This window comes from Anastrepha ludens, chromosome 4 (genome assembly GCF_028408465.1).
Source record: "Anastrepha ludens isolate Willacy chromosome 4, idAnaLude1.1, whole genome shotgun sequence".
NCBI classification, from domain to species: Eukaryota; Metazoa; Arthropoda; class Insecta; order Diptera; family Tephritidae; genus Anastrepha; species Anastrepha ludens.
In genome coordinates this window covers 122,356,409-122,377,367 of record NC_071500.1, presented here as the reverse complement: position 1 = coordinate 122,377,367, position 20,959 = coordinate 122,356,409, and the positions used below count along the sequence as shown (strand labels likewise).

The following is a 20,959-nucleotide window of genomic DNA, read 5'->3' as shown; positions in this document are numbered from 1 at the left end:
AAGATGAAAAAACTTAAAAGAATTTGCCAAAAAACAATTCATTTTTATTACAAAAAAATAAAAATTAGTTAACAGTCGAAATTCAATCCTTAAATCATAAATTCAAATTTACAAAAATTGAAAAAATACAAAAATTTAAATTGGAAAAATACACAAATTCAAATAAAAGTTAGGGAAAAAAAATCAATTTTGCAACTATTAATCGCTACTTGTTAACAAGCGTGCACTTTTATTACAGACTGGACCAAATGATGTCTTTTGGCACAGAGCGTCGTACGTCAGTCATATTTGGCACTTGTGAACTAGACAACTGCAGTATACAAACAGACAAGCAATGGAGCGCGTAAAGGTCAAATAAAGATTTCCATCATGCAAATTTTGTTTTTATTCAGTAAAAAAATTATACATAAACAAAATTGGATGAATAATTTTGCGCCACCTTGTACAGTGGCAAATACGTTGAAATTTTAATGCCCAGTTGGGCTTGGTTAGTTCTAAAGTGTACTTGTTGCTCTTATACGAAAAATGTTTACTTAATAAAATATGCTTTTAGGAGTTATGTTTTGCTTAGAAAAACATTTTTTGTTTTCAGATTCATGCAAGAACAAAAACTTCGGGTAAAGAAACTTAGTAGTGAACCGTGCTACTTCCAAATCGTATTAAAAAAAGACCGGGTGAAAAGAAAGTTAGGTGCATCAACAAAAAACAAAACAAGACCACGTTGCTTATTTTTTCTATTTCGAAGCAATTTGCATATTTCAGTTAATGTGGCACCAATGTTCGGCATAACTTCGCCTCTATGCTATCTTTCTCTTCAAACCTTTGTCAGCCTGCTTACCCGCAGACACTAATTATCCTGCTCATACTGTTTCATATTGTGCCATTCACCTCTGCTCTGTCGTGTTTTATGCCCGGAGCACAATTTTATTCACAGTAATTTTTATGAAAGCTCTACACCAAAATAAAATAATTATAGGAAATAAAAGTTTATTTGCGAAAATAAAATTAGTAAAAATAAGTTTTGTGGCATTTTCTCGTTTAGAAAAAGCAAACATTCCCGCATTCAAGCGAAACTATTTTTAAAAGGTCTTTTTGACTGTTTTTGAAGCAGGACACGGCCAATGTTCACATCAAAAATCAGCAATGTTCTTTTCTTTAATTTTATCTTACTCATCTTGTTAAATGAAAGTTACAAAGAAACTTGTTTTTTATTTCTTGTTCATCATCAAGGCAATGTGGATCTCACAACTTATCGCAGTGTCTCCTCTAGCAGCATTTTAGAAGAAACCTGCACCAAATTGTCGCTTCCTTTAGATGCATTTGCATTTCTACAGACACCTGCGAGGTGAAAAAATTTCTTATCAATATGGCCTTACAAAGGAAGAAATCCTTTTCACCACCAGGTATTTTATACGCCTCAGACCAGGCTACACCCTCTCCACTCATTAATATATTTCGCAATGGGCTAAGAATATTTGCCACTTCTCCAACAATTTCCACCTTACAGTCCACCACATTCTACTACTTAGTCTAGCTCTTTACAATCTACGGCACAATCACGTGCTTGAAGAGCATAATCCATTCTAGTCTACTTTAACCCATCCTCCTGAAACAAATATAAAACAGTTTACAAAGTTTTTAAAAATATTAACATTTTCAATTAACTTAATTATTAGACGCATATTAATCATAAGACTAAGCATATGGCTCGATTCGATTCTATCCTTACATATAAGTGGTGAACATAAGAAGAGATGGTATTTCGATGTAAATGTATTATTGCCTTAGTCCTATAGCAGAAATAATAACCAATTTTTCTGACATATAGGGTGGGCCATGTAAAATTTGGTTTTTGAACCGGCTATAAAAAAAAAACTAATCAATATTTTTTCTACCTTTTTTATTATTTTGAAGATTGAACAGTGTTATTTATGAATGAAAAATAATTTCGTTCAAATGACTGCCACGACTGGCTTTACAGTAGGCCATTCGATCAACCCAATTTTTAAGCACATTTTCTATTGTTTGGGCTCCAATTTCATGAATGGCAACTTCAATTTCGTGTTTTAAAGCATCAATCGTCTCTGGATGGTTCGCATAGCATTTGTCCTTAACGGCTTCCGACAAAAAATAGTCCAACGGGCTTAAATTACAGCTCCGAGGCAGCCAATTGATATCGGAATTTCGGCTGCTTATTCCTTTTTAACACACTTTTATTAGGTCGGGTTGTATGTATGTATGTATGTATGTATGTAACGGAATTTTTGAGCTTAACTTTCACTGGCTTTTAAAAATCTGATCGACTTGGAATTTTGCACACCTATCAAGGACCGATGACAATGCAATAATTTGATTAATAATTTAATAATTTGAATTATACTTATTAGGATTGCCAGGATTAATATTTTCTTTTTTTACCTGTGGGCAAAAAGTAAGGAGAATTTGGTTGTAAAATGAAAAATCTTTATTTATTCTTGTAAATCAATTTCATCCCCTTCAAAACAATCCCCTCTCGATGAAATACACTTATGCCAACAATTTTTCCAATCCCCGAAACATGCCAAATAGTCCATTTCCGATATAGCCATCAGTACCTTCTTCGATTCAGCTTTTATCTCCTCAATCGACTCGAAACGCGTTCCCCGGAGTGGTCTCTTGAGTTTTGGGAATAGCCAGAAGTCACACGGAGCCAAATCAGGCGAATACGGTGGTTGCGGAACGATATGCGTGGGATTTTTGGAAATGGTCACGAAGAACGAGTGCAGTGTGAGACGGTGCATTATCGTGATGGAAAAACCAAGAGTTGTTGGCCCATAATTCTGGTCTTTTTAGATGAATTGCCTCACGTAAACGACGCATAACGCTCAAATAATATTCCTTATTAACAATTTGGCCAGGTGGAAGGAATTCATAGTGCACCACACCACGAAAATCGAAAAAAACTGGCCAATGGAGGGGGGTAGCCGTTTCTCAGGCTCTCTCCACGAAATAAGAGAAGGCGAAACATTCCAGGATAGCTGGTTGTGAATTGGGTTTGGGACCCGCCACTTAAAAATTCCCCCCAATGAAAAGTTTAAAAATGCCTCGGATGAGACCTCCCTATACTGATGACGACACTGCAAACGAAATAAGGATTACGATTTGAGGGCATGCACCTGGAATGTCCGGTCCCTCAATGGGGAAGGTGCCACTGCCCGGCTGGTCGATGCCCTCGTGAGAGGAAAGAATGACATCACTTGCCATTCAAGAGATGCGATGGACGGGACAAGGTAAGAAAAGAGTAGGACCTTGTGACGTTTACTACAGCTGTCATGTAAAGGAGCGCAAATTCGGTGTTGGATTTGTTGTGGGAGAGAGACTTCGTCGCCAAGTACTGTCGTTCACTCCGGTGGACGAGCGTCTCACAACAATCCGCATCAAAGCCGGTTTTTTAACATATCGCTAATTTGCGCCAACGCCCCGACGGAAGAGAAGGACGATGCGACCAGCCACGACATAAAATCGCGCTTGGCGACTTCAACGCCAGGGTGGATAAGAAGGGAATTTTTGGTCCCACAGTCGGAAAATTCAGCCTGCACAACGAAACATCCGGTAACGGACAGAGGCTGATCGACTTCGCCGGGGCTCGAAACATGGTAGTCTGCAGCACCAGATTCCAGCATAAAAAGATACACCAAGCTACCTGGCTGTCTCCTGATCGAAAAACGCGAAACCAGATCGATCATGTTGCGATAGATGGAAGACACGCTTCTAGTGTATTACTATCCGAGGACCCAACATCGACTCGGATCATTACCTTGTTGCAGCCAAACTGCGCACACGCCTCTGTCCAGCAAAAAACGTACATCTACCTACGCAAAGAATGTTCAACATCGAAATGCTGCAATCACAACAGACAGCCAGAAGATTCGCCACTCGACTCTCACTCCTGCTCTCAGAGAGTACTGCCCAACAAACCGGCATGCACGAACAATGGAGCAACATTTCTCGTTCCCTACGTACCGCCGCCGAAGAAGAAATAGGATTCCGGAGAGCCCGAAAAAACAATTGGTACGACAAGGAATGTCATGCTGCAGCAGAAAGAAAGGATGCCGTCTATAGAGCCACGCTGCGATCGGACGTAACGCGAGCCATGTGGGATCGCTACAGAGAGCTGAAAAAGGAAGTGAGACGCATTATCCGACAGAAGAAACGAGAGGCCGAAATACGAGAGTGCGAGGAGCTTGAGATAGATGCTGGCTTATAGGAACAACGCCCGAAAATTCTACCAGAAAGTTCCGCGGCTTACAGAAGGTTTTAAGACCGGGTCGTTTTCCTGTAAGAACAAAGACGGCGATCTGGTGACTGACGTACAGAGCAATCTTAAATTATGGAGGGAACACTTCTCGAATCTGTTAAACAGTGACAGCTGCGCATGTCATCGAGAATGTGAAGATCCCGATACCCCAATCGTTGGCGACGGAATTGTCGTACCGCTACCCGGTCATGACGAGGTGAGAATAGCGATAACGCGACTAAAGAACGACAAAGCCGTGGGCGCCGACGGACTGCCGGCTGAGCTATTCAAACATGACGAGGAGCTTATAAGGTTCATGCATCAGCTCCTATGCAAAATATGGTCGGATGAAAGCATGCCTGCTGATTGGAATTTAAGTGTGCTCTGCCCAATCCATAAGAAGGGCGATCCTACAATTTGTGCCAATTACCGCGGGATTAGTCTTTCTAAATATCGCCTATAAGGTTCTAGCGAGCGTATTGTGTGAAAGGCTGAAGCCCATCGTCAACCAACTGATTGGACCTTATCAGTGTGGCTTCAGACCTGGAAAGTCTGCCATCGACCAAATATTCACAATACGCCAAATCTTGGAAAAGACCCACGAAAGGAGAATCGACACAAAGCTGCATTCGACAGTACGGAAAGGAGTTACTTGTATGCCGCGATGTCTGAATTTGGAATCCCCGCAAAACTAATACGGCTTTGCAAGATGACGTTGCTCAACACCAGCAGCGCCGTCAGAATTGGGAAGGACCTCTCCGAGCCGTTTGATACCAAATGAGGTTTCAGACAGTGTGACTTCTTTAACCTGATGTTGGAGAGCATCGTACGAGCCGCAGAACTTAATCGCTCAGAACTTAACAACCGCGCTGTTAGTTCTGCCTTCTCCAAACTGGATAAAGAGGCAAAGCGAATGGGTCTGGTGGTGAACGAGGACAAAACGAAGTACCTCCTGTCTTCAAACAAACAGTCGGCGCACTCGCGTATCGGCACGCACGTCACTGTTGACAGTTATAATTTTGAGGTTGTGAAAGACTTCGTTTATTTAGGAACCAGCATTAACACCGATAACAATGTCAGCCTTGAAATTCAACGTAGATTCTCTCTTGCCAACAAGTGCTACTTTGGCCAATTCAGAAGAAGAAGAAGAAGAATCAAGCCACAGCTTTCAATAATGGGAAGATCACTACAGAATGCAAGTATACTCGTATATTCGGTAACAACAGCACTAATACTAACTGTGGGTAGAGCATGGACATATTAATCCATAGGCTGCCTTGGTCTTGAATTTAGAAGATTTTTTTTTAAACAAACCCCTATTATATAAAGGTTGGCCAAAAAGTCTTGCGGTAATTTTATTGAATTTTCAATTGGTCATAAAATTGGTTATAATAATGCGATTTAAGTCAAATATGCGCCGTTTTGTTCGATGACGAGTTCCCAACGAGATGCCAACTTCATAATGCCCCTCTTATAGAAGCTCGCTTCCCTATTGTCAAAAAACTCGGAGATCCAATTTTCACAGGACTCTCTTGTGGACAACTTCCGACTACCAAGCTCGATCGCCATGGACAGAAATAGGTGGTAATCACTTGGAGCGAGATCCGGACTATACGGTAGATGCAAAAGAACCTCCCATTCGAGCTCCCGGCGCTTCTGGCGCGTCACCAAAGATGTGTGTGGCCTGGCGTTGTCCTGATGGAAGACAATTCGGCCTCTGTTAAACAAAGATGGCCTCTTCTGCATGAGTGCTGCATTCAAGCGGTCCAGTTGTTGGCAGTACAGGTCCGAATTGAGCATTTGGCCATAGGGGAGCAGCTCATAGTGGATGATTCCCTATCAATCCCACCAAACACACAGAAGAACCTTCCTGGCCGTCAATCCAGGCTTGGCCCCCGTCTGGGCAGCTTCACCGCTTTTCGACCACGACCGCAAACGTTGTCGTAAGGGACCCACTTTTCATCGCCAGTCACCATCCGCTTCAAAAACGGGTCGATTTTGTTGCGATTCAGAAGCGATTCGCATGCATCCATACGGGCAAAAATGTTTTTTTGCGTCAAGTCGTGTGGCACCCATACATCGAGCTTCTTTTTGAATCCAAGCTTCTTCAAATGGTTTATAACGGTTTGATGAATCATGCCCAGCTCTTGGCCGATGCTACGGCTGCTACTATGCCGGTCTCTTTCAATCAATTCAACGATTTTATCGCAATTTTCGACGACAGGCCTTCCGGACCGTGGCGCATCTTCGATCACCTCTGCACCAGAACGAAAACGTTGAAACCATCGTTGTGCGGTGGAAATGGAAACTGTATCGGGTCCATAAACTGCACAAATTTTATTGGCAGCATGAGATGCATTTTTGCCTTTATCGTAGTAGTACTGTAAAATATGCCGTATTTTCTCTTTATTTTGCTCCATGTTTGCGACGCTATAACTCACGAACGACTAAAAGCAAACAACAATTATTCAAACACGTGTTATTACGTGAAAAGAGCTTTCCAAAAAGCTCTAGCGTGAACCGATGCGACGAATACAACTAGAACTACGCGCTTGCAAAGACAAGCTTGCGGAAATACCGCAAGACTTTATATATATGTATGTGGTTATACAAATTATAATTTATTTACTAAGCAGCTGAAGGCATTGTTGCTAGTGCTGCAACAAATATGTAATATATTTATTTATAAGTATATTTCATTATATTAAATAAATAAATAAAAATATATATGTATACATAATTGGCGCATACACCGAGCTTCTCCTCCTATTTGTGGCGTGCGTCTTAATATTGTTCCAAAAATGAAGGGACCTACAGTTTCAAGCCGACTCCGAACGGCAGATATTTTTTTATGAGAAGCTTTTTCTTGGCAGAAATACACTCGGAGGTTTGCCATTGTCTGCCCAGGGTCGACCGTTACTAAAAAAACCTTTTTCCTTATTTTAATCTTTCACCAAGATTCAAACCTATGTTCTCTCTGAAGCCCATTCGGCCGTATGTGTTTAGCTGGATGAATATCCATTCCGACGACTTGACCCAGCCAACATAGCCGCTAGATCTTTATTCGCAGGGCTATGTCTATGTCGTCGTGGAGCTCATACTCGTACTTCCATCGCCTACGATGCTTGCCGTTGCTAACTCCCTGAAGAGTACTTCTGTTAATTAATGGCAAAAGACTAATCAATTAACAGCGAGATTCGGTTTTATGGTTTCGAGTTTGAGAAATTGAGTTAATGTATTGCGATTTATATGGACTGCAAATAAAATCAGCATTATCTAATTTGGACCTAACAAACAAACAAAGAATATCTTAAGAGTATATGGGTCATTGAAGTGACGTATTACAAACGCGAGCATAGCAAGTGAATTGGAAACGGCATGCATTAGGTGCGTGATTAAGCCACGAATCAAAGAAAACCCGTCAATTTTTAATCTCATTAAACGAAGCAAGATATGTATAACTTATATGATAAGAGGTATTAAAGGGTTTTGGAGCTTAGAAAAAGTGATTTTATGACATTTTTCAATACTATGAAATAGACGATTCTTAGGGCATTCGGAAAATAAATTATTCAGCTCAGACTATAGGCCGGCTAAATTTCTTATTTCAGCACAAACTTTTAGATCATCAGTGTAGAGCAGAAAATTAGCAGATGTAAAATACTACCCATCGATATATAGGATCGAATCTAATCAAGGAAAGTCGAATCTAATCAAGGAAAGAAATGCCAATTTAGTTACTAAAATCGTATGGGAGAATTCACCGAAGAAGTCCATCTATATCGCATCAATTTGGTATCCATTCTGGAAGCCCGCATGACAATCTTCAGAAAAAACGGATAAACTGCTGAAATTAAACACATTCTTAACTTGGAAGTTACTACCCGTCGTAGGCAACATATTTTGCGAGCGAATTCTAGTCTAGAATATGTAAATCGAGTATCTAAACCTAAGTTAACGGAAGAAAAATGAGGCAGAATGGGTAGTAATTTCGAAGAGGGTTCTGTCATGGTTTAAGCAGCCATTAGTGTCAAAGGCAAAAAGCCTATACGTTTCATATCCACAAAAATGAATAGTGCCAAGTATATAGAACTTCTGTTCCAAATACTTTTTTGTTGATAATGTCGATGACGAGTGGATTTTTCAACGTGGAAACGTAGCCGCTCATGCTTCCAAAGCAACAAAAAAGTTTTTGATAGCGACAAAAATACCAGGTTTAGAGTGGGCTGACCCAAATAGGCTTAACCCAATCGAAAATGTTTGGGCAATACTTTCTCAATCGGTCGAATGGTCAAAAATTTATCGAAATATTAGTTATAATCAAAGGAGAATCGAACACAAATTATGATAATAAGCTTCAAATTTTAAACCAACCCCAATAACTCTGTTTGTTTCTTTTAAATATATTTTAACATTGAATTTATTACTTTTCTCGTTCTATAGATTTTACTTTTTTTGATAATTAATTTAAATTCTTATTTTTGGGTATTTTTCAAACATTTACCCTTAAAAGTGTATATATTAAAAACACAAATTGTTGGTCCTAAACTGATAATAACAATATAAGAAATTTAGTTGGTCTTATAATTTTTTCGTGTGGTGTATTTGCGCCGCATAGTGTTAGTTAATCTTTTCGCCAACACTAAAAACCTGCTATTAAATCGGTTTTGTGCGTGACATTGAAAAGTGTCGTAAATTTGAAAACTCAACGAGAACACAAGTAATGTAAAATGCAGTTTTGCTGCAGATCAACAACAGATTTACGAGACAATTTAACTTGCACTGAAGGCAGCGTTAGTTGCAGCGCTTGCAACGGAAGCAGCAGCAGTTATGGCAAACCAGCTTCCAGGATAATAAAATGCAAGGCAGCCATCAACAAATCAGCGAGCATTCCGAGCTGCAAAAAACCAGCCAAGCAATCATCAAATCAAACAGTGCCGCAAATGGGTCACCATGGCCTTAAAGCTACTTGCTTCATGTGCTGCCTGCTTGCATGAATGTCAAGTTCAAATGCGAGGCAGATAAATAAGTGGAAAGATACGAACACAATGAAAGCGTGACACGCCTACCCGCAATGAAATATGTGGCTGTATGTATGCAAATAGTTAATGCCTCCGTTTGAACAGAAAATAAATGCAGCTGCACGTAAGCGCACTCGTACATATTAAATTGTATCAACATGCATTCTTACATATGTACAAATGTATGTATGTATTGTTTTTTTTGTGTCATGTGTATGTATGTACGTATGCGTATGAACTTTATATTTGCCTGTGAGTCAGTTGCGTCAGTTGTTTGTAAGTGAATGCCAACCGTACAATTCGCTACCCGACGTCCCTTTTCGCACCCGCGTTGACCTTTAAATTAGCTACACGCACACACATACATACTCAGCGTTGCAGCAGGCTGTGCCAGTGCCAGCGCCTGAAACTATACCACTAACAAAGGCAAGGTTACGTAGGCTCTAAGTAAAACTGTCAACAAACTGTTGAGTCAGCCCAGCGACGGTGACGACTAATGCTGCCGCTGCTTCTTTTGTTTCACGGCTGCAATGCCAACGGAAGTAGGCGCTGCAGTGCAGGCCATCATTTGGTATTTATGTGGTGTTTGTGTGCATCCAGCAGCCTGCCTATGTGCAGTAGCAGTCACTTTGTCATAATAATAAAACCAAACTTTTAAAAAATAAATACACGAAAAAAAATTTTAAACAATGACGACAACAGACTATAAAAACAAAAACTAACAAAAATCACAGCAATAACAACACGGATGTCAGCGCATTCAACCTCTATAATTCCGCTCTCATCGCAACGAGTGCTTAAGCTTACCATCAGCAGCCTGGTATGTGGCCTTTGCGCCACTAAGTTTGCTTTGTAGCAAATCAACCGGAGGCTTGCCAAGTCATGTTGGATTTGTAGTTACACTGTACGAGTTGTCTTTACAATTGTTGTAGTGTATACAATTTTAAGTTTCCTTTTTTGTTTGTGTTTGTTGCACACTGGCACTAACATCATCCACTGGAGTGCAATTTTCGTTGACTACATAGCTCGGCACCGGCAATACCAGGCGCCTTGCACACATTTCGCTTAACTGTTGCCAAATTATTTTGTGATTGCACATTTTCGGCCGATTGCGCTATAACAAGTTGTAGTGCCGTAAATTCAAGGTAATGTGGCCAAGCAGGCCGGCGGGGCGACATGATCCTTGCAGAACTCGCAACAGCAATGACGTCATCGTGCCGCAACCGACCTACCAATGCAAGCAATGGCAGACAGCGGCAATAGTGAGAAAAGCCACAGGCAAATCACTCGGCACGAGCAATTTCAATAAATCCATGTGACATACGTGGCAATCAAATAAAGTGTGCATGCTTTTAGGCGCTGACGAGTAAAAATGGTAATAATATACATAAAATGCACTGTTGTCCTTTTACCAAAAACAAATACGCGAATTCTTCTTTGATTTATACTACGTGTGGCTGTTCAACCATTTAACCTTTGATTTCCGTGCCATTGGCGCCAATCTGGCTTTAAATTTGAGTGTCTGCTATTTACAAGCAAGAAATAGGCGATAAACACCAAAGGGAAACACAAATTTTGTGTGACAGCTTGGCGCAATCTGGCACGGTTGCTTTTGACGGCCGGTACTGGATTTTTAATGTTGATATTTCAATAGAAAAAAATATAGAAAACACAAAATATTTGCATAAATTAGAGCGTTGTTGCCAATTTCGACTATTTAAAGTGGCAGCTTAGGCTACTGTATTGATTGTTTGTTACAGCTATAGAGGCCAGCTATTAATCTAGATCAATGCTCCTGCTCCTAGTGATTCATCCTTTATATCTAACAATTCAAGAACTATTTTTTCAGAAGATATCTCTGTCCAAGTGTCATGTCTACACAATACGACAATCATGATAAGTACCTTACCTATGTGATTTTCGTTCGCAGAGAAGGTCTTACCAGACATTCGTACACTGAGCCCAAAGCAGACTATATTGATTGAAGATGGATTACCGCTAGAGTCTCAATACTGAGTTTACTACAAGTGCCCACCTTAGAGCTATTTTGAAACAGCAAAACTAACAACCCAATTATTGTACGCTTTTATAAAGAAGGGAGTCTCGTAGATAATACTAGGTTGCTCAATAACTTTTGCCGTTCGATAAGAGAGGGCATTGCTCCTACCCTAAATTTTTTTGGCTATTTTGGTACACTCTTCATATGAACGTAGGGGAAGTTTTATTTCAATCTTTCAATTCCTTCCTTGTTTACAGGCCATTTAGTATCGGCGTGTCAAAGAATTTTTTACAATGGAAAAAATCAAAGAATCGTACAGTGATTGAATATTTACAGCAACACCAGAAATCGTAGAAAAAATATTGGAAAATCGTCCAGTGACTGAAAGAGATTTAGTAGAAGCTCTAGGAATCTCATTGAGCAGTGTAAGCAATATTTGGCTGAAGTATTGGGTCTCAGAAAGCTTTGTGTGCAATGGATACCGCACAATGGAACAGAAAGACATTCTAATGCGACTTTCTCAGCAACATTTAGAGCGTTTTCGAAAGGTTTAAGAGTTGATTCATCACTATGCATGAGACTTGGGTCATGGTATATTACTAAATCAAAACAAGAAGTTAAAGAGTAGTCTGAATCTGGTTCTTCGGCTCCGAAACTAGAGCGTCTCCAGAAATCGGCCAAGAAGGTGTTACCATCAGATTTTGGGATGCGAAAGGAATTTTGTATGTGAACCACCTGCAAAATGGTAAAACAATAAATTCTGGATATTATTGTAATCTTTTAGACCAGGAAAAAATTCATGATAAAAGATCCAGTTTGCAAAAGAACAAAAGCTTTTTTCAAGAGGCTTTTGAGAATGGCTAAAATCGATTAATTAAAGTTTGAATTGTTGAAGCTTTCGCCGTGTTTATCAGATTTGACCCGTAGCATCTTCAATCTGTGTCCAGATCTAAAAAAATTCAAGCGCGGAAAGCGTTTTTCATCAAATGATGAGATCATAACAGCCGTGGAAGCGTATTTTGCAGCCGTTCCAAATTCTCACTCCAGGGATGGGATTTAAAAATTGGATTCTCGTTGGAACAAGTGTATTGATGTTCAGGGAGACTATACTGAATAATAAAGTGCATTTCCAATTTTAAAATTGTGTTTTTCTTATCGAACCGCAAAACTTATTCAATAACAAAGTATTTTCGAGTGGGTGTCCGCATATTGAGCGGATCAATTTTGCGTAGTATCATCGCATGTACGGAGCTAAATTTCATCAATAATGCGAGTTGTACAAGCCAGCAGAGTGGCAATCGTTTGTATCATAGTTTGCGTAGACCAGAGTTCATGTATCCCCGCAGAAAATAGTCAAACTCCGTTTAGTCACATGATCTTGGTTCATAGAAAATGCAGCTATAACACGAGATGGCGAAGTCCTCGAATTCCTCAGCCGACAAATTCAATGTTTCCCATGCACTCTGATGTGAAATATTTGTTGAAATCATTTGTGAGATCCATACAATCCACCGTAGGCCACAAAATATTTTTCAACATATTCCGATGCAGGTCACCATTGGTTAGGAGTGATCGAAATCCACAGTAACATTTCCAAACCTCCGTGCATGAAACACCAAAATGAAAAAAGGGTTTTCTAATAGCGGTCGCCCGTCGGCAGTCAATGGCATACCTCCGAGTGTATTTCTGCCATGGAAAAGTTCCCCATAAAAAATAGCTGCTGTTCGGTGCCGGCTTAAAACTTAAAACAACGTCAAGGCATTATGTATATAGCACAAAGAAAAAATTTCCATGTATTATGATAATGCGAATTGGTGCATTAAATATTAAAATCAGCTAACTATCTACTTTCAACGAATTTCACATTTCACATTTATTTATTTAGTTAAATTAAAAATAGCTTCACGAATGTGGCAGAACCTATCGATTGAACAAAACCAAAACGAAAGAAAAAAGCCATATCAGCTGTTCTAAATACGAGTAATAGCACCACCTCATTTGAATTCGCCTTGGTGTAAATGAACCTGTTGAATCTTCCGTATGAAGTCACCAAGATGGATTTAATAAGGTGACAGCATTCACCCAGCTGAATTTTTCGCCGTAGGTATGGCTTACGTCAAAATGATATGCTTTCCCAGCAAGAAGAGTGCCGGTCACGTGACCGGTCACGTTACCGGGACGCGTGACCGTTAAACGGTCACTAGCCCCGCCCCTTTGCAATCACTTTGTTAAAAGCGTTGGGAAAATCGTGCCAAAAATTTTGTGTACGTGTGATTTTTTATCCCTTTCATACATATGGATTCGTTTGCCAGTGCCAGTTTCATATAAACGTAGCGACGAACAAAATAACTTTTAGGCCAGCGCCGGCAGCACAGCGCGATAGCCTAGCGGCTAGCAATGTGGGCTTCCGATCCAAAATCCTTGGTTCGAATCACAAAAAAAAAAATTTTTTTATACATTTATTTTATTTTGTTTTATGATATGTTTATGAGGAGAATTTTTTCATGGCAGAAATACACTCGATGTTTTGCCATTGCCTGCTGATGGGCGACCGCTATTAGAAAAATGTTTTTATTAATTTTGCTTTCACCGAGATTCGAACTGACGTTCTCTGTGTGAATTCTGAATAGTAGTCACGCACCAACCCATTCGGCTACCGCGCTTATTTACTTTGATTGATGCAAAAATGAGTAAAAGTATTTGAATGAACTTTGCTTACTGCTTACACATTTGCCAAAGGTTGACAATTTGATTCTCGGCCTACTTTGATATCAAAAAGAGAGAAAAGATATCTTTTTGACTTATTGCTTCGACAGCCACTTATCGTTTTCTTTTGTTCTATTTCTATTGATGCAAAAATGAGAAAAAAGATATGAATAAAGTTTGCTTACTGCTTACACATTTGCCAAAGGTGACGGAGAATCAAAAAAAAAAGTCGATTTCCAAACAAATACGAGTGCATATGTGTTAGTAACAAATAAAAAAGTGTAATTGTGTGAGAGCATATGTTTACATTTGCTTGCTGATTTTGACATGATGCTTGCACCAAACGCAACAACAAATACATGTAGGGTTTTACTTCTATGTGTTTGCTGTCACCTGTAATAAATTCGCCTTGGAAGTCACATAACATATATAAACATAGGGACCTTTTGGAAAGCTGAGAGAAAAATACTCTGGATTGTAAATGTTTACTGCTATGAGACGAGGCAGTACTAGTGAATAAATTGACAGTCAGCATAACCGTGAAGAAAAAAAAATATATACATATATGCACATAAATTAAAATATAGAAATTAGGCAAAAATGGTCCCTACCGGATTTGACGTGGTTTTTGTTGTAATACTATTTTAACAAAGGCACGAATTTTATGATTTGTAAAATAAATAAAAAATCGTTTGTCATAAAACTCACTCCTTCGCGTAGCCATTTTATAAAGATTTTTATTTATAGTAATCTTTTTTTTTTTTTTGTATAGCTTTTGCTTCAAAACTTTGCTCAAATGTTTGATTCGAAAAATAATCCTGCTCTTGGAAAAATAACCTTTTTACATTTATGTCAATTGGTACATTTCTACTTTTATTCAATAGTACATCACACATATTTTTTTACAGCTAATTGAGTTTCCGTTAATTTTTAAAAATACATTTTCCAAAAGTTGTATATCATTTAAAAATGTTGCCTTTGGTTTGATCAAATTTCTCCCTCCTTTTGGCCCATCCATGGGCATCCAATCTCGTCGGAAATTTTGGTTATTAAATTAAGTTTCTTAATAATGTAACCTGAGATGTTCTACAACGCGTATTCGTAAAATTCATCGATCTCAATACCGTCTTCGGTTTTGTTATTGTTCACATGCGTGACTAATTCATTTAACTCATTGAGTTCGGCAGAGGGATCTACATTGTCAAACTCAACACCAAGACTTATCGTATTCAACATTAACCCGGTGGTCTAGAAATTTTTTGTTTTTCCGATATTTCGAAAGTATAGTACCTTAAGAATATTCTGTTAAATTTTCATGTGGAAATTCCTAATATTATAGCTTATACAGCCTATTGACTAGGTAGAGAGCGGCCCGCGGGCTCCTGTACCTCAAACTTTAAACTCATTTATCTCGAAACGATTTTTTTCGGCCTGGTGTTGTCAACAAAAAAAAAAACAGACTATTCAAACGAATCGTCTGAAATTTTAATATGTTGTTCACAACATCAATGGCTAACGACCGCCTAGAATCATATTATTATTTCAATTAGAATGTCAAATTCAAAACCGTGCAATTTTGCCAATTTTGTTCTAGTACGGGACATATCTACAGTCATACAGATTAATAATTTTTTTGGTTTTTGTGTTTTAAATAAAGATCTGCTTTTCAATTTCGGAACCAAATGGGTTCTTGAATACGGTCTTATATAAGTTAAGTTGTAAAACCAATAGGTTTACCAGTTGTATGAAATGCAGTTTTGCCGCTGCATGCGTTATGCAAACAAAGGCCTTGGCATAATAGCTTTTTATAGTACTCGATGTGGTATTCGGAAAATTTGTGCTGCCTATTTAACTTTTTATTTAGTTGTTTATTTGTCTTTGCATGGATACATTCTTACAGCCTATGTTAAACAAATGTACAATAGTTTAGTAATTACTAAGAAAAAAGGATTTAAGATGGTTGACTAAGATGCCATATGGCCATGCAAAATCAGCAGCAGTAGCATTGAAAAACAAATCTAAATCTGCAAATGCCTTAGAAATCGGAGCATTCACCCCGTAATTGTGGTTAACATTCGTAACGGTCAAATGTTCTTCTGTTAGCTTAAACACAATAAATAATACCTTAAGTGCTTTTGCACAACAAACACGAATTTCGCGGCATTTCTTTTTTAATTTTATTTTTTTATATTGCTTAAAATATTTATTTCCCAACTTCCCCAACTGAAAAGTAATTTCATTAGGGTTAAGGCTAATGTCAATGCAATTTTTCAACCAATAAATTAAAACGAAATGTCGAACAAGAATGTTTACAGTTTTTCTTTTAGCTACTTGGCTCACTGTAGCCACTGTGCATCAAAGTATATATTGAAAATTTGCACCCATAAAAAGTTACGAATTGGCACGGCAGAAATACAAAATTTTCCCACCACAGTAAAAGGTTTTTTCACTACACAACTTTTCTACTGACTGGCACAGGCTCTGATACCGAAAATTATTATGTTAATAAGTTTTAAAAATGTCTACGTGTTGTTGAATTACTTTGGGTTCCATAACTAAATAAGTATGCACGCCAAATTGGACATTCACTTCAAAGTTCGAACGCATCTATTGAAAACTCCTCTGATTCACTGTTCAATATCATCTCTATAAAATTTCGTCAACACTTTTCTAAAGCAAATCATTTTTCTTCATTTTTTATTCATTATTTTAAATTTTAAAATCCAATACTGTCAATATTTTAGCTACAAAAAACCAATTTAGTAATATTCGCAAAACAAAAAGAATTAAGAATTAATGTGAACATTTAAATTCTTATTGCAGCTTGACGGCATTGAAATCTGAACGTTGAGCAGTTGTTTTTTTAACGTGATAAAGTGGAGGACAATAATTAAATGAAGCAACATGGGAAATGGTATGAACAAGGTGAGTTGAGTCGGTATTAAAGCGTTGAATTACATACATACGTAATTCAAATGTGAAGACATGCAGTCTGATGATTCAATTTTTTTTAATATTTCAATGGGCGTTTTATGACAGTGAAGTGTATATTTATTTTATACTAAAAACAATATTTTAATAAATGCTCAAACTACTATGCGAATTTGTATTACAGTTATACGGTTGTAAGTTCTAAATGGCAATCTCCTCTGCAATCCATGCACAAAATTCCTTTTCACATCCACTAAAGCGCCATCTGTCATCCCGCTAGCGAAATTCAGATAAGCATCAATTTGCATTTACCTTCTCTGCTGCTACAAAGTGCGCGCATTTGGCTCTCTCTGCGCAGTTGTCAATGCCAATGAAAAGTAAACAAACCACAGCTGTTTTATTGTAAACAAGTATCAGTTACCATGGCAACAAAACAAAAAGCTAGACAATTTATAGTCTCTGAAGAATTCACTTCTGTATTAGCTTTTGTTATTGGAAGTCTTGGCTGACACTTGAGACCAGCATGGATTGGCACATGAATATGGCAAGCGGCCACTTAGTGAAAAACAGCTTCCCTGCAACTCACTAATGCAATATTTTATATTCATTTCAGGTGTTGCCCGGTCTCTATGTTGGGAATTATCGCGATTCGAAGGATCAACAGCAACTGGACAAGTATCAGATAACACACATAATAGCCATACACGATAGTCCGCGTCGCTTACTACCGGTAAGCTTATAACAATTTCCACTTTCCAATAATTTTTAAATTTGTTTGTCTTTCTACCTCGCAGGACAAACACTACCTATGCGTGATGGCCGCTGATACGCCTGATCAGAATCTCTCGCAGTATTTTGCTGTTTGCAACGATTTTATACATGCCGCCCGTTTGCGTGAAGGCAATGTGCTGATCCATTGTTTGGCCGGCATGTCGCGTTCTGTTACGGTAGCGGTGGCGTACATAATGACCGCAACCAACTTGTCCTGGAAAGAAGCGTTGAAGGTAGTGCGAACTGGACGCGCGGTTGCCAATCCGAACGTCGGTTTCCAGAACCAGCTGCAAGAGTTCGAAACGTATCGCTTAGTGGAGGAGCGTAAGCGTTTGCGTGAGCGTTTTCCTTCAACGGCGTTGGAGCAGTTGGATCGTTCCAAATGTTCAGCAGCGTTGGATAATTATCAAGAACTGTTACAAAATAAGGATATTTGCGAGGGGAATTGTGTGCGTGGTGAAAAATGCCCGACAGGTGCGATGATTGTATTACCTTTAAAAGGTGTAAAAGTTGATGATGAGAAAACAGACAGTCAAACAGCCGCAATTGGTGGTAATGAATCGGGTCAAGGGACAATTAGTCCCGTGGCCTATATGATCTCATTTGCGACTGAGAAATGGAAAACATTATCTGTAGATAATAGTGGTTTACAGAAAGGTGGCCTTGAGGATAGTGACAGAGAAGGTAGCGATTTGCCAAGTGCACCTGAGGTGGAAAATACGTCAACAAATCAGAATGATAACGACGATAGCTATAGGGAGTCGGATAAGATATACTTTGAAGATAATCAAGTGGGTCAACAGTTAATGGAAAACGTTGTGTACTATCATCCGGTCAATGTAGTTGAAGTGCTAAACGTATCACCCACATAGCGAGTTGCAAACTTTGAACTAATGAGAATGCCCACTTAAAAAGCCGTTAAAAGTATTAATGATTTTTAAAAAAAGCATTTGGCTCCTGCAAATAATCTAAGAAAAATAACAGATTCTGTAAAAAGCGAAATTGTACTGCTACTTTCTTCTATTTTATTATACTCCTATGAACATAACGCAACAACTTTTATGTATTTTTATTTCTCTTATCTGAGTTTCTCTTCCAAACCTTCCATTTTTACCCCAATTTGTTTCATGCAGGTGTCTGTAATGTGGATCCTTCAAAGGGTCTCTTCCGTCGTCGTCCCTCTACAGCCTCGATGCGCTCTCGTCTACGTGGCCAACCTTCAACGTCGAGCGCGTCAGCATCACCTACTTTATCTGGCACTGGTGTGGCTAATGTGGTTGCTACCAATGTGGCGCAGTCATGTCCAACATCGCCCAGCCACTCGCCGGCCGCAAGACGTTCTCTGGGCGGTCAAAAAATACCCGAAGACGAGGAGACACACAACCCACCCACAACAACAGCAGCCGCGACAACAACAACAACTAACAGCACAACCACGACGACCACCAACAATAGCAATAGCACCACCACTAATAACACAACCACCACCACCACCGTAACGTTGTCACCACTGATAGCGACGGCGAGCAGTTCAAAGGAGGCTGCCGAGTATGCGGCCGCAATCAACGACGCGAAGCGTGAGCGAGAGGCGCTACAGAAGTCGCCACCAGCTGCACGAATGCGCAATCCACGTGTAAACAGCGCAGGTAGTCGTCTAATCAGCGCCACAGCAAAGGCTCGTGCTGCCGTATCCGCCACAGTGGCAGCACAACAGGAAGAACTTGATAAGTGTAGCGCGGGTAATGGCTGCGGGTTTGGCGGCACCGGACAACTGCATCGTAGTGCCAGCACTGTGAGCGGCCTAACGGTGCGGCCGTACAGCAGCCCGGCTGGTTTGCATGCTTACACAGGCAAAGTACCTGGCTCTGTGCCATCGTCCGTCCATGGCTCGCGAGTGGATCTGCGTGATGTCGATAAGGGTTCGGCAATTTATTTGGGCTGCTCTGCGCCGCGCAATTCAACGTTATCGCTCTCTTCACGCACCTCATCCGGCAGTTCGGCGCCACCTTCGCCGGTGAGCACGCCGCCGGTGAGTCCGCGACACGGTGTGCGAAGGTAAGTATAGCAAAGTTTGCTGTGTGGTAATAACACTAACTCGGGTTTCATATACTAGGGCAGCGACTATCGTGAAAAAGCAACAACAGCAGCAAAGGTGAAACAACTGCAAAGCCTGATAATGGCGCGTCGCAACGTTTATTGCTGCATCAATCAAAATAACTGCTTAAAGGGAGAGGCGGAAGCAGATGTAGGAAATAAATCACTCTTAGCGTAGCGTAGTCTTGGCGGTTTTTAAAAAGCTATACATGCAGCTATGCTATCAAGACATACATAACTCCTTGACTTCGAATAGGTTCCTTGAAGTGTGAAAGCAGCATTGAAGCATTTTTTTACTTGCTAATAGTTCACTAAGAACTGATGCCTGAAACATTGTTAATTGAAAATGGTTATGGCAACCAATAGAACTCTTTTGTGCGCTTAGCTTATACATAGCATAGAATTTGCAGAAACTCAAAGCAATTATGAACTTATAAAATAAGGAAAATGAAAAAGAAACATTTTTTACAATTCATACGAATTAACTTGTTGTTGCCTAAATGTGTGTGCATACGCACTTCAGACATATTGCATAGGAGAAAAAGCTTAGACATCTGTTAGATTTTATTGATCAACTAGCAGAAGTAGAATTTAGCCACCTTTTTGTAGAAAATGAACTGGGACGGCGGATGTTTGGGAAATATGGGCGTGAACCTCTTTTATTGGAAAAATATGAAAATATGTTGAAATACAAAATCATATTAATAAAGTAATAACAAAATAAACAGTTTGAATTAAAAAATTTAAGTAAATAATAACACGTAAAATAAAGGTATTTAAAATTAAATGAAATTATGAAATTTAACAAACTATAATAAAATGAAATACAATAATGTAAAATTAAAATTATATAATATATATATTTATATATCGTCATATGAATTCAAAAAAGCCCTAAGTTACAAAAAATTCAAATTCGACTTTTTAGTTGATTATCATGTACCGTATCATAATACATGTTCCCTTAAAATTTTATAATCCAACAACCAATAATGACGTTGGTATAAACAAAATTCGAAAAGCCCTAAGTGCAAGCGTAACAAATTTGCCAACCAAAACTGTAACTTACGCCTTTAGAGAAATAATAAACAACAAATACAAGAAGGCATAGCATGCCATGCCATTGTGTGTGTTCTTATTTATCAGTTACTGACGAAAAGT

The 20,959-nt window shown here is 39.1% G+C and overlaps 1 protein-coding gene across 2 annotated transcripts in view; it reads left to right on the top strand.

Moving 5' to 3' along the window:
* LOC128860937 (tyrosine-protein phosphatase vhp-1) overlaps nt 1-20,564 on the top strand; it is a 146,305-nt gene extending 125,741 nt beyond the window's left edge. The window contains exons 3-7 of one of the 2 annotated variants that reach the window (XM_054098738.1): nt 16,826-16,927; nt 17,547-17,663; nt 17,728-18,178; nt 18,838-19,759; nt 19,818-20,564. In XM_054098738.1, coding sequence (XP_053954713.1) covers nt 16,907-16,927; nt 17,547-17,663; nt 17,728-18,178; nt 18,838-19,759; nt 19,818-19,860 — 1,554 coding nt within the window. In that variant the 5' untranslated portion in view covers nt 16,826-16,906 and the 3' untranslated portion in view covers nt 19,861-20,564. Of the gene's footprint in view, nt 1-16,825; nt 16,928-17,375; nt 17,478-17,546; nt 17,664-17,727; nt 18,179-18,837; nt 19,760-19,817 lie in introns of those variants that run through there. The other variant, XM_054098737.1, reaches the window with a different exon arrangement.
* Nucleotides 20,565-20,959: the final 395 nt, after the last annotated feature.